Here is a 26,759-nt window from a genome sequence, read left to right as displayed (position 1 = left end):
ATGTCAACCATCCTCCGTACCTGGGGTCTTCAACGTTTTCAGGCCAAGGACCCCTTAGTCGAGAGAGAGATGAAGCAGGGACCCCCACGACCATTTCATAGATTCCATATAGTTTCATCGTTTGACAGCACAATCATCAGTGTGTTTTGGATTCATGTCAATTTGTGTTTTCGGATATTTAACCACTTGAGCCGTCAATACTTAATAAACTTGACCTTTTACTTAGTCTGCTCTTTTTCCCCTCTACACGAATCTCTTTGCCGAAAATAGCCGATCTACAAGCTCACAACGCCTCGCAGCGCGAGGCGTTGTGAGCTTGTAGATCTGCTATTTTTGGCCACAGCTCTCAGAATATGGACACTAGGGTTCAAGTTGTTAATATAAAAAGGATTGGAAGATTTGGAGGACCCCCTGTAGTAACTCTGAGGACCCCCTAGGGGTCCCGGACCCCCTGTTGAAAACCCCTGCTCTAAGAGGAATAATGTATGCAGCGCAACTGCAGCATTCGTGTGTGTTGGGAGTTCTGTCCGTCAGGGGGGGGAAGCCAACATTGTTTCCAAACAAATAGCATTTTCAGCTGTTAAAGAGGTTGGATTTGGTAAGGCACAATTTCTCCATTATTCAAAGAGGTGTGTAGCGTCTCGCCCATGAGCGTCCAAAGTGGGAGAAAAAAGGTGTTCTGTAATAGTAGAGTTTCTATTTTTTTGTGGAGGGAAACGTAAGTCGATGCTCAACCGCAGTGACGCATGTTCAAACTGAAAACATGACTGCAAGGATACTGACCTCTGTCCCATTTGAAGCCGGAGCAGCCAGTCAAATATTTGTCGACGTCCCGAACGGACTGATTTGACCTCCTGTCTCTCTTGAGTCCAACTACATCTTCGTCGGACGGTGGTGCCACTTGATGATAAGCGGTAATAGTGATTTTCATCGAGTGACACCGCCGCTTGTGTCTTTTACCTCATTCTTTCGTTCGTTCTCTCAGAAGGACCAGACAAGCCCCCAGTCGTGGCGTCTGGCTGTCTTTGCTCCCATTCGAACACAGACAAACAACGTGTGCAGGGGCGTCACAAGGGGGGGGAACAGTGGGTCCTAGTTACTAATAGGGCCCAAGGTGGAGGGGCCTTAATTATTTTATACTTTAGCTATTGATAAATAGCAGATCTACAAGCTCACAGCATGGCCGCGCAGTGAGCTTGTAGATCTGCTATTTTTGAAAAGCCGTGAAAATGTGTGCAAATCTTTGAATGTATGTATTTTTGAAGCAAAGATTTGTAACTCAAATTTTGCTTCTGGAGGGGTCCCTGGAACTAAATAGTTTGAGCACCACTGACATAGAAACATAGGTTTTTTCAAAAAAAAACTTGCGTTCCCAGTCTAAATGGGTTAAACCCCCTCCCCCTATGAAGAAGATTCATGGGGGGCCCTCAGTGAATCCTTGTACCCAGGGCCCAGAATTTGGTGCGACACCCCTGAACGTGTGGTCTGTGCTGCACTGTGGGTCTCACTATTCTAACAGGGTCTAGCGAGTGCTCTCTGCACGCGGGCTGTCCAGCAGCGTGTGCCATGTTAGCAGACATGATGGCACAGACATCAACCATAGAGACCGCTTCCCGGGGGTCTCTGGGAGGGTCAGAGCATCTGGCTTTTACCTTTATCCGATTGGTGTTCCTCCATTGGACAGGGGAGATACAAAGGGGGGCAGGGGGGGTTTCGAGGGGGACAGAAATGGCGAACTCCTCTCTTGGCGTGCCGTGCAAAAGTGCAAAGCAGGGTCTTCGCAGACACAAGCCCTCAGATATCCATACGATGCAAACCAAGATGTCCCCCTCCTTGTAGCCCGTCAACACACCCCAGAGACGGAGCTGAGATGGTACAGTCCACTCAGCCCCGGTCAGGCCTCCGCACTGGCATAGTTTAAGTCGATTCCTCAAGACGGGTGTGGCCAGAATTGTTGAAGAAATAAAACTCGTTCCCGCCCTCCCACGTTCGACGGGGAGTACGAAGCTACAGCATGGACATGTTTTCAGGTGGGTGGGGGTGTGGGTGGGGGTTGTGTGGAGGTCCGGACCCTCCTCCTCCCAACGCCTCCATCTTGTGTTCTCTGCCGGCGGGCCCGAGGGCGCCCCCTCTGGCCAGCACCATCACGGTGTCTCCGGTGACGGTGGCGAACTCGAAGGAGAAGGTGCCGTAGAAGAGCATGACGGTGACGCAGAACACCCACTCGAAGATGGCCGAGGCGTGCTGCAGGACGAAGCTCTCCTGGACGAAGAACACGCCGCCTGGAGGGCCGGGGGGGTTAAGGGACAACAACAACAACACTGGAAATGTGGAAAGCATTTACTTTACTTTTTTTTGTGAAGGACCAAGTTGCTTCGCCTAAAACAGTGGTTCTCAACCTGTTGGTGGGGACCCTCCAAGGTGGAGTGTTCAGCCCAAATTATTTTGGGCTGACATTCACACAACTGGAGTCCAGAGTCTGGAGGAACAACATCTACTGTATCTCACTTTTTCACTGAAGCTATTCCTCACAAAAACATATGTAAAATGCCTGTAATTTGTCTAGAACATGTACATATGTTATTATTGTGAAAGATATCCCCCAAATGTAAATTAGAGCATGATTTATGATTATGATTTTTTTTTCTTTTTTTCAAAAAACATTTTTTTTGCAAGTAGAAATTAATTCAGGTCTTGCAGGGTTAAATTGTTAATCGCAATCATTTGAGTGACAATTCATCGTCATGTAAAATGTCATAATGGTGACAGCCCTAGTCAGTGAGTGGTCTTGGTGAACACGGAGCCTCAGAGAGGAGGAAGAGGATACTGAGCACCAGGGCGGTGAAGGCCAGCAGGCTCATGGCCAGGCGGAGGTGGGCCACGCTGTACTCCCCCTGGGTCTTGGCCAGCCGGTAGGTCAGCGCCGACTGCAGGCACACAAACAGCATGCTGGTGGGGAAGGCAACGCCTGCTCCCACGTAGTGCAGCACCTTGGCATTATCCACCTGACAGAGAGAGAGAGAGGAAAACACATGCATGCTATCAAACAGGGGTCTTCAACAGGGGGTCCCCAGAGTTACTACCGGGCATAGGCGATTTTAAGGGGTGTCTATGGGTGCACTTGCACCTCTGGCCGGGGGTGGTGAACAACCTCATAAAGTCATTGCAAGCTACCACAAGCAACGAATTTCCACGGAGCAAAAAAGTGTCTGTTATTTAGCTCTGGTGGCGAATTTGGTGGTGAACTGCTCCTAAAGCCTCTCTCTTAAATGTATTTTACACACAAGTTGTTACAAAAATAAGTAAATATATATATAATCATATAGACACATGCTCATGGTGTCTAGAAAAGCACAGTTTATATTGTGTTACAATTAGGTAAAAAAGAAACCTTAGAAACCTGTTAAAACAACGGGATAAACCGTACAAAATCCAAACATTTTCATGATTAAACCAGTCTTGCACCCCCTGCTAGAAGGGGCTAGAATCGCCTATGCTACCGGGGGTCCGCCAAAGTTTTGTGATAGGCCAAGGACCCCTTAGCTGAGAGAGAGTTGAAGCAGGGACCCCCACAGTACTACATTGTATAACATTGTGTTGCAGATTAAAAATGTTCATAGATTTCTGAGACACCTTAGACTTGTTTGACAGCACTGTCATCATGTTGGAGTAATGTGTATTTTCAGACATTTAAGCACTTGAACCATCAAATACTCTGCTCTTATTTTCCCTCTACACCAAACCTCTTTGCCAAAAATAGCTGATCTACAAGCTTACAAGTTGTGAGTGACAAATAAAATGAATGGCAAAAATGTATTACAAGTGGCTCTGACATTGCCAGTTTGATTTTTAGTTGTAACTAAATGTTTTGGTTGGAGTGAACCTAAAGCCAGAGTTTGCGAGAGAAATAAGCAACCAGGTCGATGAAAACAAGACATGAGCATGTTAAACCTATTATGTATTGGCTATTTGAAAATAGCAGATCTACAAGTTAGAAAAAACATGTTGGGTCTTTACAAAAAACAAAGTTGCTTATAATAAGCAGAAAACATGGCAACGCTGAACACATTTGACTGATCCAATCTGCCACAAAAAAAAAATGAATGAATGAATTGGAGAAGACCATACTAGTCATGGTCAACAGGGGGCAGCAGTGGGCAGCATTTATAACAGCATATGAGAGAGAGAAGAAAACCTCCTTGCTCATGCTAGTCACCAGCACTGTCTCTAAGACAATAAACAAGAGAAAAGAGCAGTGCAGGACCCATGTGACCACAGGATATTATGCATACGCACGTGTGTGCGTGTGTGTGTGTGTGTGTGTGTGTGTGTGTGTGTGTGTGTGTGTGTGTGTGTGTGTGTTGGCTGTGTGTCCAGCAGACATAGCGATCAGACCCTGATAAGACACAGGCAGCATTAACCCATGAAGAAATCGAAATCAGAAGTTCTCAAACGTTTTCGTGCCAAAGATTTGGCCGATGACCGAGCCTGTGAGCTTGTAGATCTGCTGTTTTTGAATAGCCTATGCTTAAAGGAGTAGTTCACCCCTAAAATGTTTTTTTCCCCTATCGATTACTCACTCCATGGAGACTTGAGTTTAAAAAGACCGTCAGGTCGCAAGTTACCTCCACCAGCTCCGTCAGTCCCTCTGTCTGTCCGTCACGTCACACTTTTGGCCCTATTCTTATCTCTGCCACAGTTGCCCCGATCCATGCCAAACTTTGCATACACGCTCCTTGGCTGGCAAACCACAACCTCCGCCCCCGATTTCTCACATGCCCCTCTCCTAGCGCCACCATGAGGTTGCTTTTTTACCTGACGGTCGCTTATCACCCGATTAGGGAGTCTTACTGGTAAAAAATAAAAAAATAAAATTGAACTCAAGTCTCCATGGGTTGAGTAATCAATAGAAAAAAAAGTCATTTTGAGGGTGAACTACTCCTTTAAAATCCAAAACGACACAGATGCTTTCCCTGTTTTAATGTGTTTTAAACTTTTAACCCAGTGGTTCTCAAAGTGGATTCCAGGGACTCTGTTGGTTCCTTTAGGGGGGTCTAAATTGACTCGTGCAAGTCTGTAACTTTGACAGTGTAAAAATGGAACCATTTGTTCACTGTCAAAGTTAAGGGGAGACCTTGAAATGTACAAGTTTGAGAAACACTGCTTTAACCCATGCGGGGGGGGGGGGGGGGGGGTCTCTGGACCGGGCTATAATAACAACACACATCTTCCAAGGACGGCCCGGGCCATCAAAGCACATATGGACCAACCACAGTCTTTACAATAACAACAGTCTCTCCTCTCTTTGATTCTAAAATAAATAACCATTTTATGTTGCGCTAGCCCCTGGGTTCTTTCGCTTGGCGAGTGACTTTTAAGCCATTCTTGTCTACCGACCCGGGCTGGTACATTCTGTGAACATTCTTTGTGCAGTGGGCTAATCCTCAAAATGACCAAATAAGATTTTGTTGAGTAAGAGTTTCAGACTTGGCGAGCGGTGCGGTGACCGCAGGCGTGTCCCAGTCTGGCACAGGATTGTCCCGGTTTTCAGGCTGGGAGTCCCGAGTCACGGCAAATCTCTCTAAAGAAAATGGCCTGTTTTTCAACATTCACTGACGGTTTTTCAGACAGCACTGTTAAAACCCATTCAGGCCTAGAATTATTGAATGCTTTAACTAGTGAAAAATAGCAAATATACAAGCTCGTGAAAGTCGTGAAAATGTGTGCGCATCTTTGAATATATGTATTTTTAAAGTGAACGTTTGTAACTCAAATTTTGCTTCTGGGTGGTCCCTGGAACTAAATATTTTGAGATGGGGGTCCGTGGACAAATACATATCATTTTGGGGGTCCTTCACATGAAAAGGTTTGAGAACCACTGACAACGTAGCCTCTCAAGAACAGACTAACTGAGCTCCAGTTAAGTGAAAAGGACCTTTTCTTTGACGATGGCTGGCCAGATTGCTGACATAGGAACATAGGTTTTTCAAAAAACCATAGAAGGATTCAAAAGACACTTTTCACGATTTTTCAAAAATAGCAGATCTACAAGCTTGCAGCGCAGCACTCGGTGCCGCGCTGTGAGCTTGTATATCTGCTATTTTTCAATAGTTAAAGCATAAAATAATAATACACTATAATGTGTACCCTATAATACTTGTTTTGAGTGCTGACATATAGAGATGTTTATCATGTTCTGTTCTGCTGAAGGGTGCAGTCTTTGAGTGCTATAATAACTGCAGTGTGGTTTTTGACAGCAAATTTTGATTTAGTTTTAGTCATAGTCTTTTGACTAAAATGTAATTTAGTTTTAGTCATAATTTAGTCACCTGAAAAGTATTAGTTTTAGTCTAATTTTAGTCGACTAAATATCATAAGAATTTAGGCAACTAAATCTACAGTTGATTTAGTCAATTGAAATGTATTTTGGCAGGCCTTGATGGCATGGTAATGACTGATTTTACACTTGGTTGTGTGCAGAAAATATGTGTCGTGCGACGCGTTGTGAGCTTGTAGATCTGCTATTTTCAGCACGCAACACCTGAGAGCAACCAAACATAAAATGACTCTCTTCTCCACTAGTCCCTCCCTAATGTTTTAGTCTAGTTTTTATTTTGTTGACAAAATTGTCAATATATTTAGTCTTAGTCTTAGGGCACGTTCTCACCCAAAGTCCGCTTAAAAGGTCCGGATCAGGGACCAAATGTTTACATTGTTGCATTTTGAATTTGGTCCGGTTAGCGTTCACACGGGACTTTTGTTAAAAGAACCAAATATGTAAACAACTGACACGTGGTCATACAGGCGGCTGTTGATCTATTGACAGAATAGGCTATGCGCCTTATTCACGGCCCGCCCACCTACTTCCGTTTCTCAGTTTTCCCCGGGTGCTGACTTCAATTCGAAGGGGAAACTATACTGGACTTAAAGCCAACAAATCATTATTTCTAACAGTAAAGTAAATTATAGTGCTTTGTGCCGTTTAGTATCTTGTGTTCTTGATCATGCTAGCCGTATTTTATACTTTACTATTCGGAAATTGCATTAAATTTGCGATTTCTGTGCCAACTCCATAGGCTATGGTAGGATTTACCCCTTCAAAATGTGACTTCAGCACCCGTGGGATGCTTAGTGGGCGGGCCGTGAATTGGGCTAATTCCTATGGAAAATTACTTCACCCACTGCCTATTCCAATTAATTTTGTGTTATTAATCACAGCCGCTTCCTATATCTCTTTTTTTAAAAGAAGCGAAACCCGCATTTCAGGCAGTAATTAGCGATGGATGGGTGGAGGAATCTCTCTATCTCTCTCTCTCTCTCAAAACATAGCCTGTATAAAGCCTTCTCCTTGATTCATTTAACAATAAATAGCGCAAGAACGCGAGAACATAATATAAGCATCCCCGTTTCCACATCAAATCTCTCTCTGTCTGTCTCTTTCTTTCTTTACAAGCAAGTGAAGCAACGGGTCCGTAATGATATTTCCTATCCTTATCAGGTTGGAAATGTGAAGCTAAATGAATAAATAACCTAAATAAAAACAATAAAATAATGTATAATCCCAAATGTTGAATCTATATGCGTATGAGCCATAACTTTATATGCGGTGGCGCATGCTTAAAAAGAACATATTAATGTAACGGGATGCTAACCCACATCTCTCCTCATTTAGCCATGAAACATAACAGCCGTGCATCAGACACTCGGACAGTGTTGTAAGCTTTTAAATCCGTTATTTTTGTGCACCGCACCCGATGACATGGACATACTGCCGTCCCAGCAACAACGTGAAGAGTTTGACTCGTGCACGCCCGTCCTCAGGGAACAGCGAGAGAGCGAAAAGAGAGCCGAAAATCCTAATGCCTCGAAAGAAAAGCCAAGTTTGACTTTATTTTGTGTTGTGGTCGTTTGGATGGAGGTTGTGCGCGCAGCGCGCCCGCCGCGCCGCCTCCTCCTCCTGTGTTATACACAAGATGGTGACCTTACTTTTATTTGTGACTGTATTTGTGTCAAAACAAACAATGATCACCGTGTTCGGAGAGCGACCCCTGGAGTTACCGCACACAATGGGTCACCAGTTTCCATGTAACCTCGCAGTTTCCATGTAGCTAACAAGACACCGCAGCGCTTGCTCACATGGAGAGGAGCTGATACAATTATTAACGTGTAGCCTACTGCAGGTCATGAAGACATATCAGCGGTCGGGTCATATCAATAATGATTCCCGTAAGAAATTCATGCTTTTAGAACTAATTATTAATCCAGCTTCACAACTGCAGTTAACAAAGATTGATGAGTGTAGTCTCTTGTAGCCGAAGTTATAATTGCTTCACGAGTAGTCGTTTATTATTTTTTCCATATTGTTTTTCAATGAACAACACACAATGCAGAATGTAGTAGGCTGATCAGACATAAGTTTGGTCCTCTATAAAGTCCGGCTCCGTTCACACCAGCAGAGGACCGGACCATGGTCCGTTTGGAAGGGGACCGAGTCCTGCCTTTTCAAGAGGACCATGGTCCGGACCAAACAAAGGGACCATGGTCCCTTTGCACGTTCACACCAGCGGACCAAAGGAGAAAGAGGACCATGGTCCCTTTTAAGCGGACCAAATAACCCTGGTGTGAACGCCCCCTAAGTCATCACAGCTTAGTTTTTATTTAGTTTTTATTTAGTTTTCGTCAGTGAAAGAAAAGCAGTCAACAAACATTTTTCGTCATAGTTTTAGTGGACGAAATCAGCACTGAATAACTGCCCTCCCCCCATCCTGATTTTGGTTCCCCAAAATCTTTAGCTCGAGACCCAGAAGAGAAATCCCAGTCACCCGGGGACCCAAACTAGGAATGGGCTTTCTCCCTGAGCAGACTGAATACAGTGGGTGAAGACAAGGTTACGTTAGTGTCACTTTCCTGTCTTAAGGAGGAAAGTGTCCATTAGGAAACACATCACCTGCTCCCCTCCTTCACACCTCACTGGCTCTGCCCAGCGTTGCCAGATTTTGCGACAGATATAAGCCACCGGGTCTAGGAAAACAAGCCCAAAGGTAGCGACTGGGCCACATAAAGCGCTTTAAAACTACACACTGCAGGTTCAAATAGCCATACATTGGCTATTTGAAAATAGCCGATCTACAAGCTCACAACTATTAAAAATAAAATATCTTTAAAAAAAAGTGAGACATTTTGCATACAAAAATCTGGTACGGGGGTCCCTGGCACAAACTATTTTAAAGATAATCATCAGGTATTATGATTATTCTTCATAAAGGTGTACAGAAAGTGTTAAAATTATGTTTTTATGTGGCCACAACTACCTGCTCATTAAGTATGCATGGTTGTCAGGTGGGTGGTGACTAGGCCTGTCCTCTAAAAATCGACGCGTCGTTTTAAGCCCCCGGAATCGACGCCAATTGTTTGAGTCGAGCCATGTAATTCTTATTGAGTCCATACTTCCTACTACTAGACTTAAAAATAAAATCAGTTCACGTGACTTGAAAGTTGCCTTGATCATATAACAGGGAGCTCTTATTGGAGCGGTGAAAGCGCTCCCAATAGACAGGTATGTCCGTGGGTATGTGGGTGGCTGGGTGGGTGGCTGGCTGGCCGTGTCCGTCCGTAGCCTGGCAATACCTTGAGTGGCCACACACAACACACTAGTTAAAGGAGGGGCGCTGTTTTGTGCAGGCCAGGCACACTCACCACTCACTCACAGGCACAGTTTACACTCACTCACTCACTCACATAGGGTACAGCTGCTCAAATTCACCGCTCCACTTCGAACCGAGGCGACGAGTTGTTATTCTACTTGAGAGCTGGCCAAAGCAGCAGAGCCAGCGCGATGCGCTTTCACTTTCACTGCCGTGGGTGTGTGGTGGTTGGACTCAGGCTGAGGAATAGCGACGGGCGAACTGTTTTCTTTTTATTATCTCGCACCAGATCGGCAACATAGCTCTTTTGATACAGCAGCGGTGCTCTGAGAAAATACAACTTGTGGAAATAATACACGACATGCTGTCAAAGAGATGCATTATTCTCTCCTCCGTTGTTCTACTCTGCTTCACAATTACGCACGGCAAATTACGCACGGCTGGACGCAATCTTATCGTCATTAATGTCCAGTGTCCACCGCTATCATGTCTCAATATGCACGGTAGTTCATGGATCTAATTCACTTTAAAGGCTTAAAACATATTGCTGTTTTATTGTATTACGTTGACGTGGTTTAAAAGCTTAAAGCACCACTTTTTTTTCTTTTTTTTACATAAACGATTCGTCGACGCGTCGGATTAACCCCCGCGACTCGAATCGACTTGATAAATCCTGCGTCGAGGACAGCCCTAGTGGTGACCCAGCTGAAGTTAGCCACAACAACATATTCTCACCCCCAAGTAGTCAGACACCTGACGCCTTGTCAAGGACCCTACTGCGTCACAAGAGGGGACGCTTTGGGTATGCCAACTGCTTCAAGTGGGGGACGCTTTGGGTAAGCCCAGTGGTCTAAGAAGAAGGAAAAAAAATCATTCCTGAAGTGGGATTCGAACCCGCTATGTAAGGTTTACCATGCAGCCACCCGACGTTACCTATCACACCACTATCCACGACGGCGGCGCCACTGCACGGAGGCGCCGACACGTTATGGTTAGGCATAGTTTTACTGAGGTTAGGTTAAGGGTTTGGGCTAGAGTTAGGCATAGTTGAGGTGGTCGGACACGTTCCCTCCACGTTGTGTTAGAATCCACGTTGTCAAAGATAAAAGCACTGAAGGCGGTGGTTCACGTCCCACTGACGGTAGATACATGTTCCAATAAACATGTGTTGGCGAATGCGCACTAAGACTCTCCCTCCGCGTCTATTGGATGACGCTGAAAGCGTCCCAACGCGTCTGCACGGGTGACTCCGAAAGCGAGTCCGAAGTGCGTCAGGGGGGTGAAGCAGTGGGAGTGAGAACGGGCTGGCCACAACCTCAACCACTTGTTGGTGGATGGTGAAAAGGGCAGGGGATGATATATGTCTTATATCAGTGCTTTCAGCTTTCAGGAAGTAACCAAAAATACACAGGGAAGAAGGCATAGTTGCACACACCTGGGGGTTTACCAGTTCTATATGCTCACCCTTCCGCTCCACGATGCCAGTTTTTAGATCTGCATTTTTTTTCCCACACAAAGTACAGGACAGGATTTTAGTTTGTTTCGTGAACACAACATTCAGTTTATAATTCTAGAGTGCTTTTGAAGATTTATTTTATTTTTTTTGTCAACCTGCAACGCAAAAACAGCAATGATTCGTCTAATGAGTGTGATTGACAGGAGAGATGATCAGAGGAGCAGAGTTGGTACCATTACGGTTGACACATGGACTGAAGTATGGGTAGATTCTCTCAGTGAAGGTGCAGCCAGTGAAAGAGTAGAGGTGAACTCTGGCCTCCACATCATAAAAGGAGACCAGACCCTCCTCATAATCCACAAACACTCCCACTTTCTGGAGCTCCTCTCTTACAGGGAGGAGGACAGAAGGGCCAGGACCAACAAGAGCCTTGTACTCATCTCCATTCCTCAGCCATATAGTCCAGTAACCGTAGTCGGGCCTCAGATAGATTCCTCCCTTCCTGTTGAAGGACTCTCTGGCCACTCCTACTGTCCAGTCAGTCTTCCCTCTAACCTGAACCTCATAGTAAAACCTTCCTGAGGAGAAGCTTTGTTTTCCTAAGACACAGGGACATTTAGAGAATCTCTCTTTGTTGTTTGGGAGATTGATCAGTACATTCCCATCATGCACTTGTTTTCCATCCTCAGACAGGATGAGTTGGGGATGTGCTGTATCAGGATCCAGTGTCACACCCACTGCATATTGCTGGAAACTCCTCAGCTCAACATCACACAGCTTCTTCTCCATCTGTTGGCTGAGAGTCTTCTCCAGCTGAGCCACAGCTGTCCTCAGAGCTGTCCCCACGCATGAAGACAGTTGGACATTGACCTTTGTCCAGTCCTTGGTGGGTGGAGGGGTGTTGATGGATGTGAAGTTCTGGAGGAGGTGGAGGTGGTCTTCAGTGTGTGAGAGCTGCTTCAGCTCAGAGATTCTCTTCTCTAACTGAGTGATTTCTTGTAGCAGCTCTTTAATGAAGCCTTCAGCCTGTTTCTCTGCTGTTTCCTTCTTCTCTTCAATCACATCAATGAGCTCAGACTGGATTCTCTGAATACAGCTGATCAGAGCAGTGAAGACCTGCTCTGAATCCTTCTTGCTGAGCTCTACGGAGTGTTTGACCTCCTGAATCTTCATGCGTCTGTCCTGGATCATCTGCTGGATTTCAGCCTCAGTCTTTCTGTCAAATTCTTCTCTCAGCTTCTGACTCCTGAACAGTTGGACCATCTCAGAAATACAAATATTGACAGGTAGCCGTGGTCTCATATCGAAGGTTTCTGTACACAGTAGACACTGACGCACATCACTGGTGTCCCAGTAATGTGTGATACAGCTTCTGCAGTAGGTGTGTCCACACGGAGTGGAGACTGGATCGGTGAACATATCCTGACAGATGGGACACCGGAACCGATCTTCAGAAAGGAGAATGCTGGCCAACGCCATTTCGACACACTGATAAGAACTGGAAATATTATTGTAAAATTGCTACTCCAAAGGGACTGGTTTCTAGGGTGAGGACCCGCCGCAGTGGTGTCCGGTAAGAACTTAACCGAGATGCCTTGAATCGTATGGAAGGCTCTGAAGTCTTGCTGGGAGAACTAGCCGAGTATTGGAGATGGTTGGATGTGATGATAAGCTATAAGCTTACCCTGGTGATAAGGTCTGAGTCGAGGAATGCTGCTTTCCTGGCAAGAATTACCCCTTTATATACTGTAGGGCTCGTTTGTGTATTGTATGACATCACGCCACATCATCGGCTGAGGACTGTGTGATGTCATCATATCTCCATATATGGCCATCTCCATATATGGAGACATAAGTTGTTCATGCCCAAATATGGGCTGGTGAGGTCAGACTTAGTGTGATGCGTAGGTTATCTCCATATATGGAGATTCAACTTCAATGAGTAACCATGGCAAACTGTCAACTGCCCGTATGTCTTGAGCACAATTGAGAGCCTTCGTTACAATTATAGAAAAAAATACCTAAAACTGATTAACCAGGAAGTGTCCAGTGATGTCCAAGCCTCTCACACTGTGTGGAATCAGCTGAGCTCCTCGTCATCAAATATGACGTTGGTTTCGCCCAAATATGGAGTTCTGCGTGGCTTCAGTCCAACCTACCAAGTACTCTGATTGTAAACACGGGGTAACCATGACGATGATGAAGTGTTACAAAATCCATGAAGTCGTTGGGTAAACAAAGCAACCCGGGTCCTAGCGGATCCTTAAAAAGTCTGAATGCCCTCTTTTCAAAGGTGTTGAAAAGACACAGTGGTGCAGTCGGTAGTGCCGTCGCCTCACAGCTAAAAGGTTCTGGGTTCGATTCCCGCCAGTGGGCAGTGTGGGCACTGGGGGCGTGTTCTCTCCTCCACGTCATCAAGCGCCCATACTCTAGGTGGCATTGGCAAAAGGGCCTTTCTGTGTGGAGTTTGTATGTTCTCCCTGTGTCCCCTAGGGTAGGTAGGTACCCTCCCAAAAAACATGCAGTAATCCTGGTCTGTATACTGCCTCCCCCTCGGCATCCGGGGCGCCTGGGAAAGGAACTGGTTGGAATAACGTGTTCCTTCCACATGCTACGTCCAACCGGGGAAACTCCCCCCTGCCAGGTGAAAAGACGAAGTGACTTGGACTACTCATGCATAGAAGGAAGCATGAGGTCAGTCCGTAAGTAGACTTAGAAATAAAAATAGTGTTGACTAATCATTAGGAGTGGATCTTGTTTTGAAATTCGCCAGTTTTAGAGGAAGTCATTATCTATTGTAACCCAGCTGCCATGACGCGTGTTTACAGACGGCTCGCCAAGCATGATACTTTAATGCAAGGACACAGGAAACCAAATGATGTTTTTCAGGCCAGCTTTTTCAGCCTCCACCTCTTTCAAGATATATTATTAACAAGGTATGGTCGCCAAAATGGCCGGGCATGCGCCATTGACGCTCATGGGAGCCAAAACTGGAAACGGAAGTTGTGTGAACTGCATTGGAGTCCATGGCAGAAGGATGGCAGCCAGCTGGACCATGCTTGTGAATAAATTATTTCTGAAAGATTGTGTCCTTTGTCAGTTAATCAGTCCAGGAATATAAAAAAATGCATATCACAGGTTGCTTTCCAATCAATAGTTTTTGAAGCGGAGAAAACCGCTTCCTATGAGTGGCTTTGTGTGTATCACGCCCATATATGGTCATTTTAGTCCAGAATGAACAGGCTTTTTCAAAAACAGAATGTCCGTTTAATTACCATATATGGTGATCTCAGTCCAGAATGAACAGGGTTTTTCAATGTATGTCACCTCATGTCCATATATGGTCACTCCAGGCCAGAATGAACAGGTTTTTCCTGTCCCGTACGTCCAAATTATCAGTCCAGAATGAATAGGCTTTTTCAAAAAGCAAAATGTGTGTCCCATGTCCATATATGGTCATTTCAGTTCAGAATGAATAGGCTTTATCTGTCCTGTACGTCCAGAATATGTGTGCGGTGTCCCTCCCGGTCAGATGAATGGATACTTTGAGGATTGGTCAAGCTTCACATGATAATTTGGCCTTCAGGTTTTATCTGTCTTGTACATGCAATAGGTCTCACCTATTGCAGCAATGACAAATAGCCGCATAAGAGCAAAAGCAAAGGCACAATAAGAATATACAGATGCTAACAGAATGGTAAAAAGGAGCATTAAGGCAGACAAGAGTAAATACATTGAAAATCTAGCAGAAGTTGAAAAATGTAGTAGGCCACAAAGATAACAGAAACTGAAATAATTATAGAGGGATGCAGTTGACAAACAACTAAGAGACCAGCAAGCAGGATTTTTTATATGTTTTTTTAAAACCTATTATACCGGCTGTCATACCGGCTCTCCAGACAATTCTATACTAAGATTCACCGCTTCACTTCGAACCGAGGTTTGATTTTTTTTTTTATGTGCACACTGTATAATTTTATTGAGGCATCTAAACAGCGCCATGTATAATTTTTGGTAGTGTTGCCAGGTTCTGAGAAATATGCAACCAGGCCTAGGAAAACAAGCCCAAAAGAACCAACAAGGGCCAGGCACTAGGCTATTTATGAGCACTTACTGCATGTATTGAAGATAACCATCAACAACCTCACAATGCATCGCAATGTTACAGATTGTGAACTTGTAGATCTGCTATTTTCAAAAGATTTTTATACATTTGATAACTTGTCAAATGCCACATTCTGCATAATGAGCACTTTTGGTACTTTGATTATATTTTGATACCAATACTTTAATTTGAAATCCTGAGTTTAACTTGTGAGATTATTTCTAACTTGCAGTAGTGATTGATTGATTAATTGCAGTTTGCAGAGACAAAGGTACAGAGAAGTAGGCTACAGTACAATACGTTGGTACAACCACCACTGAGAACCACTGGTTAAAACAATGAAAAGCCTTGTTACTGATATCCTATGCAAAGTAGCCTACTGTGCTCCATCCGTCGGTCTTTCAGTGTTATATGAGATACATAAAGTCGTTCCTGTGTAAATAAGCCGAAAAGCTCACTAGGATCTCCTTTTAGTTGACCTTGCACCAATGATTACAAGTAGGCTACTGTTATGAAACTGTACGTTTTCCAGGCTTCTAATACATTCTCCAATCAATAAAAGTAGGTAAGCAACTTGTTCACTTAAGAACAGGGGTCTTCAATGTGTTCAGGCCAGGGACCTGTCAATAATAACATGTCAATTGCACAGCACAGTAATCATAAAAGCTATTCAAAATGGACAGAACCATGTTTTAACACCTGGGGTCTATTAGAGTAATGTCCAAAGACACATACAAAACAGAAAGCATAAAACTATGTCTGCGAGGTGTTGTGATCTTGTAGATCAGCTATTTTCGGCAAAGAGGTTTTGTAGAGGGGAGAAAAGAGCAGACCAAGTACAGAGTGAAAGGTCAACTGTAGTATTGACAGTTCAAGTGGTTGAATATCTGAAAACACAAATTGACATGAATCCAAAATACACTGATGATTGTGCTGTCAAACAATGAAACTATATGGAATCTATGAAAAGGTTGTGGGGGTCCCTGCTTCATCTCTCTCTCAACTAAGGGGTCCTTGGCCTGAAAATGTTGAAAACCCCTGCTTTAGAAACAAGCCCAAAGTCACTTATAACAAGCAAACATGGCAACATGGGGCTCTGCCCACAGCTACACACTGTACTGTACAGCACAACCATATGTTCTGCTCGCCAAGCATTAGCTAATGGTGTATCCTAGCATTCTGCTGCTCACGTGCGAGTGCAAGTGTGTGTGTGTGTGTGTGTGTGTGTGTGTGTGTGTGTGTGTGTGTGTGTGTGTGTGTGTGTGTGTGCGTGCGCGTGTGTGTGTTCCCTTGTGTCCAAGGCGATGACTAATTGGCAGTAAATAAAGCCATCAGAGAAACCCAGGCGCTGATATGTGAACATTTGTGCGTACGTGCATGCGCTTGCTTGTACAAACACACGCACGCGCGCATGCACACGCACACACACGCACACGCACACACACACACACACACGCACATACTCGCGCACACACACACACAGCGTCTGCAGCGCTGCAGGATAAGTGACGGCCAGGGACAGTGCCGTGGAGGGGACCGGGATGGGGGGGGGGGGGTTAGACGCTGCTTAAATTCTACTTTTCAAGATTTGTTTTCCCTCGTCTTCTGCCTCTTGTCTTGCGTGACACCTTCCTAGAACGGCATGGCTCTCTCTCTCGCCCATTAGCTTTCCTTACGTCAACGCCTTCCCTCTCCGACACCCCCGGGGGGGCGGCGGGAAGAGGGGTGGGGGGTGTCGGAGAGGGAAGGCGTTGACGTAAGGAAAGCTAATGGGCGAGAGAGAGAGCCATGCCGTTCTAGGAAGGTGTCACGCAAGACAAGAGGCAGAAGACGAGGGAAAACAAATCTTGAAAAGTAGAATTTAAGCAGCGTCTAACCAAATGTTAAGCTCATATATCGTCACTGTCTGGCCAAAACCTCTTAACTCCATCTTTGAGGTTTTAGATTTTTTGGCATAAATCAGGGCTATTGAAAACCCTTTACATTGAACCAATGGAAAGTAGTAAAAAGTGCTTGGGACAAAACCTCCTAACTCCACACTTTCTGCCAAACCAGCTAACTCCACCCAATTGCTCCTCTTTTCATAAATATGTGTTATTGAACACTCTTTACGTCTGTGTGTTGGTTAAAATAATATTGAACCAATGAAAAGTAGTAAAAGGCCCTTCCACTTGAGCTCATTTGAAAATGAACATTTTGGAGGTTTCGGCCCGACAGCAGAGAAAAATACTTTGATTGTTATACGATAAGCGGCTAAAATTGCTGATCTACAATGCATGTGGATCAGCTTTTTTTTTTTTTTTTTTGCCCATTATGACATGCCCAAAATAGGGAGGCCAGGGTTAACGTGGTTAAGCTAGAGGATTAGCCTGAGTTTAAGGAGACGTTACACCTTTTGGGCGGTGCAGAATCTGTCGTCTCACATCCCAAAGGCCTCGAAACCACAAACAGTGGTGGAAGAAGTGTTCACATGTTTTACCGTACTTAAGTAAAAGTATCAATAGTGAAATTCAGAAATACTCTGTTAAAGTAAAAGTCCAGAATTCTAAATGTACTTGAGTAAAAGTACAATAATATTGGGATCAAAATGTACATAGGCCTACAGATGTGCTGTTTCAACTCTGTTCAGTAGGCTATTAACTGTTCTTTTCCTGAAAATGTCCTGCAAATGCATCTTTTTTCACGGTTTCTTTCCCTGTTTTGCAGAAACTAGCATAAATAGCTGATCTACAATCTACATTTTCTGCAAATCCCCTGAAAATCTAGCCGATGCATCTCATCGCGACGCATTGTGCTTTTTTTCCGAACATTTCTTTGGACAAGACATTTCGATTTTTTATTTTTATTTTATTTTTTAGCTTTTTTTTTTAGCTATTAACACATCTGCCGCCTTACACGTTTATAAACGTTCTATTTTGCCCAGCTATCTACCGCCTTACACGTTACTGTACGTTCTACCGTTTTTGGCCACTGGGGGGCACTGTTCACTAATATATGAGACAGCAATGTGTTCACAGCTCTTTGGGCAGCCTGTGATGCTGATAAAAAATTATAAAAATGTTATTCATGTAATCAGCTTTCTGCACACCTTCTTCAAGATGGCTGCCAAAATGGCCACCATCCACATGCTGTAATTGTTTGTGTGTGTTAATCTAAAAATAGATTTTTCTTGGGGTTGATTATATTTTTCTGCCAACTGCAAGGGGGCAATGGACATCTTCTGAGAGCTTATTTCTTTTCAAAAAATGTTTAATTTTTTTTTTATTTTCATTTTAATTTTTTGTAAAAAGCCGGGCAGTACTAAGATAGATTTTTTTTTAACCCTTGGCAGGCATTGTGTTAATAGGCGATGCGTCTCATCACAACGCATTGTGCTCTTTTTTGTGTGTATTTTTTTACATTTTTTTTGTCTTTTCTTTTTACAAAACTTTTTCTTTTTTTTTTACTTTTTTTTAGAGAATGTAGGAAATTAAATAAGGGGATATTTACTTGCGGCCCATACATACATACCCACACATGTAGCAAAGCAGCAAAGACTAACCACGGCAACTATAAGAGCCACCAGAAATACTGTGTCCTCACCCCAAGCGTGAGGACACTGAGAAATGTCCCCCGTCTCTAGACTCTGAATGGCAGTGTCGGAGGAAGACAAGCTGGAGACTTGGCGGCAGAGGCCAGAGGTAGAGTCCCAGGCACAGTAAGGGTCTCTGGCCAGGACACAGTCCACACAGGACGCATAGCGACCGCAGTCACTGACTGGCATCTGAACAGCACCAACATCTGATCCTGCGTACAGCTGGCCCTTGCTGGAAGAGAGACGCAGAGTCCTGACGGGACTAGAGTCCTCAAACAGCTGAATCTCTTCGATAATGAACATCTGCCCGGCGTGGTTCACAGCCTTCTGAATGTAGCCGTTTTCAGTGCCGATGAACATAACTGGGTATCTCTCTCCATCTAGTGCCAACACACTATCCACTACAATCCGAGTCATCAAGGGACCCTTTTTTACCACCAGCGGACCCCCTGTGAGTGGCCGAACAGTCTCATCCATGATGGGCTTTTCCTTGATGAACTGCTGGGATTTCACAATGTCTGTAGGGTGCAATGAGTGCTTGGTGCAGGCTCCTGGTCTGTTTTTAGGCACATCATCCAAGTCCCTCACCCACCTTTCCTCTAATGTTCCCAGGCTGACAGGCTTCTTAAAAGGTCCTTCATTGAACACCTTTTCAACGTCAGACACGCTGTATGCACATACTGCAGACATGCTTGATGAGCTCGGCTGAGGTGTAAAGACGGCATAGAAGACACTCTCGTTCCAGTTGTGGTGTTTAAGCAGGAACACATCCTGGATGAGGGAGGGCAGGCTTTTGGCCTCTACGGAGCAGTCGAGGGAAGCCTTCAGGAATGAAGTCCATTTCTTTTGCAAGATCTTGTCTCCTCCCATATCCCCCTTGCAGACACGAGCCACTCTTGACACCACAATACTGCTGTCGAAGACATATTCCACAGCGTCCTCTCTGAAGAACAGATAGACCTTACCATCGTCACCTTCACCATCACTTTGGTCCATGGAGATGAATTGGGGATCCTTGAGCCACCAGTGCAAGTCCTCAGTCTCCAACACCTTCTGCTTTGAAGACTGAGTTATGTTGAACCTGCTGAACCTGCGTTCAGTGTCCCGGAAGTTGGCTGCTGTAGCAGAATACAGGTCATTTCCAACCATAAGGGAGGCGGAACTTTTGAAAGGATTGTAGGGACACTTCCCTTTACCGTCCTCCAGCTCTTTCTCCAGACTCAACTTTCCATCAGAATACGCCAAGTTACGGCATTGGGGATCGAAGGCATTTGTCCCGCACACATACATTCCGGTGTCATTCCGTGTGTGTAGGGTCCGAATGTAGTTACGGCATTCCACCTCACGATCCCGTCCGTTCGCTGCGCACTCCGTCCGCTGATCTTCGGTAACTGGCCAATATTCTGCAGCTTTCTTGTCAGTGATGTCGTCCATGTTCAGGGCATAGATGGCATCTCTGGCCCCAAGAAGCAGCAAACCCAAATCCTCTCTCATGAGCATGGTGGTGTAGTTCCAGACGCCATCCTCTCGGAACATCTTCAACTCGTTGTGGTAGGCCACAGTCTTTCGTGGAATGCTGTAATGTGGAATGTAATGTGGAATGTAGAGTGGAATGTAGATTGCGCTACAAGACGGGAGAAAGAATCCACAAAGCATGCAGAAGGCATAGAGAATGCCCAGGGCATACCGGGGAGACATGGCTTAGTGTACAATGATATGATATGACTCTCTTCTTGTCTCTCGCTTTGGCTTTGTCTGTGTTTCTATTTCAGTATGTCTCTCTGTATCTCTCTTGGTCATCGATAATAAAATGTCTTCCCCCTACAAGCCCCTTTTATACAGGTAGGTTTGTCATTGTGACATCACACTCTGATCTGGTCTGACATCAGCAGGCCTTGTCTGACATCACACACAGCACAAACCGTTGCCGTGCAACAATGCCGATTTTTTCAGGCACCCTTGCATTTCGCAAATGAGGACTTAGTTTGTCCAGAACCACCTATCCAACCGATATGCCCATATATGGGCATATATTGAGATCCGGTTGTGCTATGACGTCATAATTATGATATCAGAGATCTCCACATAAGGGCATTAAAGGGACACAGACAGACAATACAACAATCTCCCTACAGTATATATGGGCATAAAAGGGACACAGGCAGACAGACAATTACAGTGATCTCCATCTATGGGCATACTGTAAATGGGAAATAGACAGATCCGACCGATATGCCCATATATGGGCAGTGACGTCATTACGTGCGCGTCCCGCGTCTCTGACGCATTCACGTTGCCTAGAGACGCATTCACGTCATTGTCCTGGGGTCCCACGGACGCATCGCCTCCATTGGAGTCCACGTTAAAATAATTTACCACGTCGCAAATTTTTTTTTTTTTTTAAAGTCCACAGACGCCACCATTGTTCATGGGTGAAGGCATGCTACTGTACCCTACGTTAACACAAATGAAATCCGCGTAGAAAGTCTTTAAACAGACGATAGAACTAACGACAGTGTGTGTTTGGAATCCACCGACGCTATTTTGTGCGCCGTACATGGTCACAGAATTCAATGGGTGCCTTAGTTTTAGCGTAGCACCGGGCCGCTCTCTGACCATAGTGGCACAGCGTGTTAGGTGATACACTAAGAAGGGTTCCCCCACCGAACGTGAGTTTGGCTTGTCGAGCCTGTTATCGGGTAAGCGTCACGTCATGGGCTGCTATAGCGGCCGGGGGGTACAATGCGTCATCGATAGTTGTGTGCTTTGGAAGTGCATGCGTGCCGCGGAACAACGGTGGAACGCGTGAAACACTAAAAAGTTTGGTTACCTTTTTGAAAAGACAAGGGGAGAGCTAAATACAATGGGCTATATGCAGCACGGTTGTTACATCATGCTCGGGAGGGAACACTTCGACAATGCAGACGGAGTGCATCACATAAGACCCAAGTGCAATCAATAACTTTGCACGTCTGCGACAAGCTCTGGTCCATAGCGTTAGTGGAGTTCTCCTCCACTAACGCTATGGACCAGAGCTAGTCTGAGACGAGTTGAAACAACTCCAACGCGGGCTGTTGAAGCAGCGCGACAACCGTTCTCTTCCACCCAAAGTATGTGGTGCTTGAAAATATGAATGATTCCATCGATAATAATCCGTTTGGGACACTCAAAATCACTGCCATAGAGTTATAATGTATCGCTCCGTGCGAATGAATCCGTAGCGTTGCCAGCGCGACTTCTCTCAGTCTACCGAAAATAGCAGATGTACAAGATCACAACGCGGTGCGAGCAGACACGGTTTGAGCTTGTTGATTGGGTATTTTTTTGTTGCGTGACACCGTCGTACTATGCATTATAAATTTCACTGTTAAAGAGACGGTACACATTTAGTTTCTTCAAATATTTTCCAAAAATAAAAAGGTTGACTTGCCTTCTGTCTGTTAAAGTACTGTATTTGAAGGCCCTGGTCAAATGTACTTAACACTTTGAGTGCCAGGGCGTCATATGACGTCAGACACGCACTTGGCAATGATGCCAGAAAATAATATTGGCGTCATATGACGCCAGATGCTTTTTTTTCATATTACAGTAGTACAGTGTTGGATCTATGCGGTAACCAAGATACAGCCCTTTTGGACGATGGGACGGTCGTCATGCATGACAATTCAGTGGCGTCAGTTCAGAACAAGCTAAGGTATGGCAACATGACTGGTGTCTGGTGAAGACACCAGTCATGTTGCCATACCTTAGCAACAGGCACGATGAAAAGTACATTTTTATTATTTCCCCCTGTCAAGGTATGGCAGCTGCATACCCCTGCCATACCCAATTGACGCCCCTGCATGACATCACACGCTTATGTGACCAAATTCAAGCATGCTGGTTGGCCGGTTCCCCCCAGAAACAAGGGTCTCAAAGAGTTCAGTGACTTATACCGTAACCGGACACACAGCAATTAGAGGGAGAGAGAGATATATTGAGAGAATGAGCTAGAATTAGTTATAAAATCATTAGATTTAGTATTATTTAGAGAGATAGAGATAGAGAGAGAGATCGGAATGTAGAGGTTTTAGCAAGGAGGAGTGGGGGAAGGGCTAGTTTCTTTGTTTAGGTTGGAGGGGGGGTCCATTTTGTAAAAAATCGCCACCATGGGCCAGCCTAAAATCACGGAGGTACTCGGCTGCTACACCCACGGGCCACGGCCTCGATTTTGGTTCTGGCGGCCAGAAAAGCTCCTTCTACGGGCGATCGGTTCATCAGCGAAGGCCTCGGCTGGAACATCCACGGCCTCGATTTTGGTTCTGGCGGCCAGAAGAGCTCCTTCTACGGGCGATCGGTTCATCAGCGAGGACCTCCGCTGGTACATCCACGGCCTCGATTTTGGTTCTGGCGGCCAGAAGGGCTCCTCCTTCTACGGCGAGGCATGCATGCTGCCAGGGACAGACCACCGATTGCTACGGTTTCTCCCCGCGCCCTGTAGGATGCACTGCTGAGCTGTGCTGCGGTATGTTCTCTACGTTTCACTTTGTTATACGTCTGTCTTTCAATGTTATATGAGATAAGTGCTGTATAATGTATCAAAATGTATGAAATATATGGCCCATAAACCATAAAACTGTCTCCGCGACTCACAAATGGGTCCCGACCCAAACGAGAGTAGCATCCATTTCATTGTAAAGTCGACATTCAGAAACGCTGATTTTAGGCTATATTCTTCACTGCATACTACGTGCCACTCACGTTAGAACATTGTTTATTTTGGCGATAATGAGCCAAGGACATCACATCACAGCCTAGTATAGAACAGTGGTTCCCAAAAGGTTTGATCGCGAGCCCCGGGGTGGGGGCGCTCGCCCTGGAACCTCCAAAGCACTAGCGACCACCCTCCACAACTCAAGCCCGATTTGGGAGACCCTCCTGGGCATGGCGCCGCTCGGCGTCGGCCTCTATACCTCCGTGATGGAGGGAGTGAAAACTTTTTATGTCCAAAACCGCTCGTTTTGCATTTATCATTTGAAATTATTTAGACTAGTGAAAACAGCCGATCTACAACAACAGCCGATCTCCTTTTTAGGCACTAACTAGTAACTAACAATAAAATATGAGTCTAGAACACACCACTGTATGAGCTGCATAAAGTGTGGTTCCTGTTGAAATGAGCCATGCATCTGTAGCCTACTTTGATTGATTGATTGAAGACTTTATTAGAAGTTTGCATAGGAAAAGGTACAGTTTCATGACGGTACAGTTCACTGGTACAAGGTCTACTAAAAGGAGATCCATGAAAAGACTAAGCTTATTTCCACTGGAAAGTGGAAACCATTGAAGTATCTCATATAACATTGAATGACAGACAGATAGAACACAGTACTATGCAGTAGATATGTAAAGAAAAACAAAAAAAGACAGTAAGTCTAAACAAACAGTATATACAAAGAAGGGGCAGGGGAGGGTAGGGTGGGGCTAGGTTCTTTTTTTTACCACCTCTTTCTAATACATTCTTCAATCAATCAATAAGCCTGACCTGCTATTGTTTTTTTTTTTTTTTTTGTGCATTTTTTTGGGTGCACATTATACAATTCAATTCAATTCAAAGGAGCTTTATTGGCATGAGAAAACATATGTTTACATTGCCAAAGCAAGTATAACAAATACAATATAAAAACCAGTTGAAAATGGGGAACATATATACAGTTGGAGGGGGTACAGCATTGTTCATTTTACACATTGTACACATAGCAGCATTATTTTCCTACATAAAGGTATCGGCTCTGTTTCATACTGTATGTGCAATCTACAAGCACACAACGCCTCGCACCGCGAGGCGTTATGTGCTTGTAGATCTGCTGTTTTCACTACTTTTGTGCGACAGCCTTTGCTAAAGAACATACAAATTATACAGAAGCACGATCATTTAGTATTTTGTATTTATTTCTATCATATACAGGGCCCGTGGAGTCTGACTGGATGGAGGAAGGATGGAGAGGACAGTATGATGGCTGAGATAGCGAGAGCGGAGGAGTCAGGCATAGGTCATACACACTGTAGGTTCGCTGCCTGGACCAATGTCACTCTAGGGGAGCTGAAGAACTTTCTGGGACTTCTCTTCCTCACAGCTATCGTTCACAAGGCGGAGATTGCCATGCACTGGTCAAAAAACCCTGTCATTGCATGCCGTACTTTCCCAGAACAATGGCAAGAAACAGGTACCAGGCCATTTTGAGGTACCTGAGGCGCACACACACACACACAAACACACACACACACACACACACACACACACACACACACACACACACACACACACACACACACACACACACACACACACACACACACACTCACACACACACACACACACACACACACACACACACACGGTGAACAGTACCATCTTTGACCTTTATTTGTGGTGCCTTTGACTCCTGAATGTTGGCTTGTTGAATGCCTTTTTTTGAGAATACAGTACAGTACAGTACTGACTTTTATATTATTTTATTTATTCTTTACTTGCTGCACATTTATTTTATTTTACTTTTATCCAGTTATATTTTATTTTTGTGAAGTCATATTTGTGATTTCTTTTTTTTTGGAAATATTTGTAAATATTGTTGAACATAAATATGTTCATGCTGGATGTGTGAGGTACTCACCAGGGTTAGGGTTCGATGTTGCCATAAAATAAAAGGTTGACATCGCTTTTCTGACTTTTTGTCTTCCTGACCTTCTAGACCAGGTAAAAACACAGTGAATTCACAGTGCATAGTTCTATCAAAATGTAAGGCAATTTCTACCTTCTGAGTCATTTCATACTTTTTCACTTTGCCCCCTTGAAACTAGACGATGGTACAATATTTTTTTAACTTTTTTTGCACATAATGAAAGTAGGCATGTCATTCTTTCTGTCAAGGGTACTTGTGTTCCGTTACCATTTACCAGTTTGTTGCTATGGCTTCCTAAAGTTTTTTTTCTTTGAACTCAAATATCTCAGAATCTAGATTTCTGAGGTTATTGACTGGTTTGCGCAGTGCGCACTCTCGAGCACCTATCTCCAAAACCGCTCACCGAAATCACTCCAAAATTTTTTTGGTAAAAAAAAAAATCCTCTTTTACCAAACCTCCCATTTTTGTTCCGATGTGAATATCGGATCATTTCCAATTTATTCCCTGGAATTGGGGCAGAAATGAATGGGACCTAATGGTGGCACTGGTAAGGGACGGGGGGCAGGGGGGGCTGGCACTCAAAGTGTTAATGGAAAAAATAGATATGCATTTACTGTAAAAAAAAAAAAAAGGAGAGACATGGAAATGTTAGCCTATAGTTTATAGTATAGTTTTACAGTAGGCTATTATTATTAATTCATGAATAGTACTGTAATTATATATATATATATATATTAGTGTCTCATCATGTCTTTCCACAAAATAACAGTATAGTTTTACAGTAGGCTATTATTATTAATTCATGAATAGTACTGTAATTATATATATATATATATATATTAGTGTCTCATCATGTCTTTCCACAAAATAACAGAAAAAAACTCAATAGTGGGCTCGATAAAAGCCCGGCTCGATAAGCAACATCGATAAGGTGCTCATTATCAATAAAAATTAACGAGCTCCATCCCTAGTGCTTCTTCATCTCAAGGTACTATTATAGTTTAATTGTTTCATTCGTTTTTGTATGTATTTTGTAAGATAAACAATGTAAATAACCATATAATAACCAATTCAAGTTAAATGCTGCACTTTGTCAAAAATGACATGACGCGTTGAATTTTTGTGGGACCCATAAAATATCCATGGGACTCATCCGAAAGACCCTTCTTGGGTCCCGGGACTCATTACATTAAAAACCTATTAACATCACTGTATGGGCATATACAGTATGGAGATTGGTGACGTCAGAGATCTCCATATATGGGTATTAGTTCAATTTATTGTCATGGCATCAGGCACAAGTAAATCAGTCAGCTC

At 44.3% G+C, this 26,759-nt stretch overlaps 2 protein-coding genes across 2 annotated transcripts in view; both read right to left on the bottom strand.

The window, feature by feature from the left end:
• Positions 1–1,200: 1,200 nt before the first annotated feature.
• Positions 1,201–26,759, bottom strand: part of LOC308297082 (transmembrane protein 150A) — a 100,599-nt gene continuing 75,040 nt past the window's right edge. Inside the window, exons 7-8 of the mRNA XM_080740484.1 lie at positions 2,828–3,005; positions 1,201–2,282 (exon numbers count right to left, since the gene is read on the bottom strand). Of these exons, the coding sequence (XP_080596610.1) occupies positions 2,008–2,282; positions 2,828–3,005 (453 nt within the window). The 3' untranslated portion in view covers positions 1,201–2,007. The remainder of the gene's footprint in view (positions 2,283–2,827; positions 3,006–26,759) is intronic.
• On the bottom strand, positions 16,972–20,477 carry LOC308296718 (semaphorin-4E-like; the record flags this gene model as incomplete). Its single annotated transcript, XM_080740046.1, has 2 exons — positions 16,972–17,001; positions 18,747–20,477. 2 exons carry the CDS (start codon positions 20,475–20,477, stop codon positions 16,972–16,974), a joined length of 1,761 nt encoding a protein of 586 aa, XP_080596172.1.

The sequence above is a fragment of the Nannobrachium achirus genome (genome assembly GCF_963921795.1).
Source record: "Nannobrachium achirus genome assembly, chromosome: 13".
In the NCBI taxonomy this organism is placed as follows: domain Eukaryota; kingdom Metazoa; phylum Chordata; class Actinopteri; order Myctophiformes; family Myctophidae; genus Nannobrachium; species Nannobrachium achirus.
The sequence above is the reverse complement of the archived record's forward strand: the minus strand, read 5'-3'. Positions and strand labels throughout refer to the sequence as shown.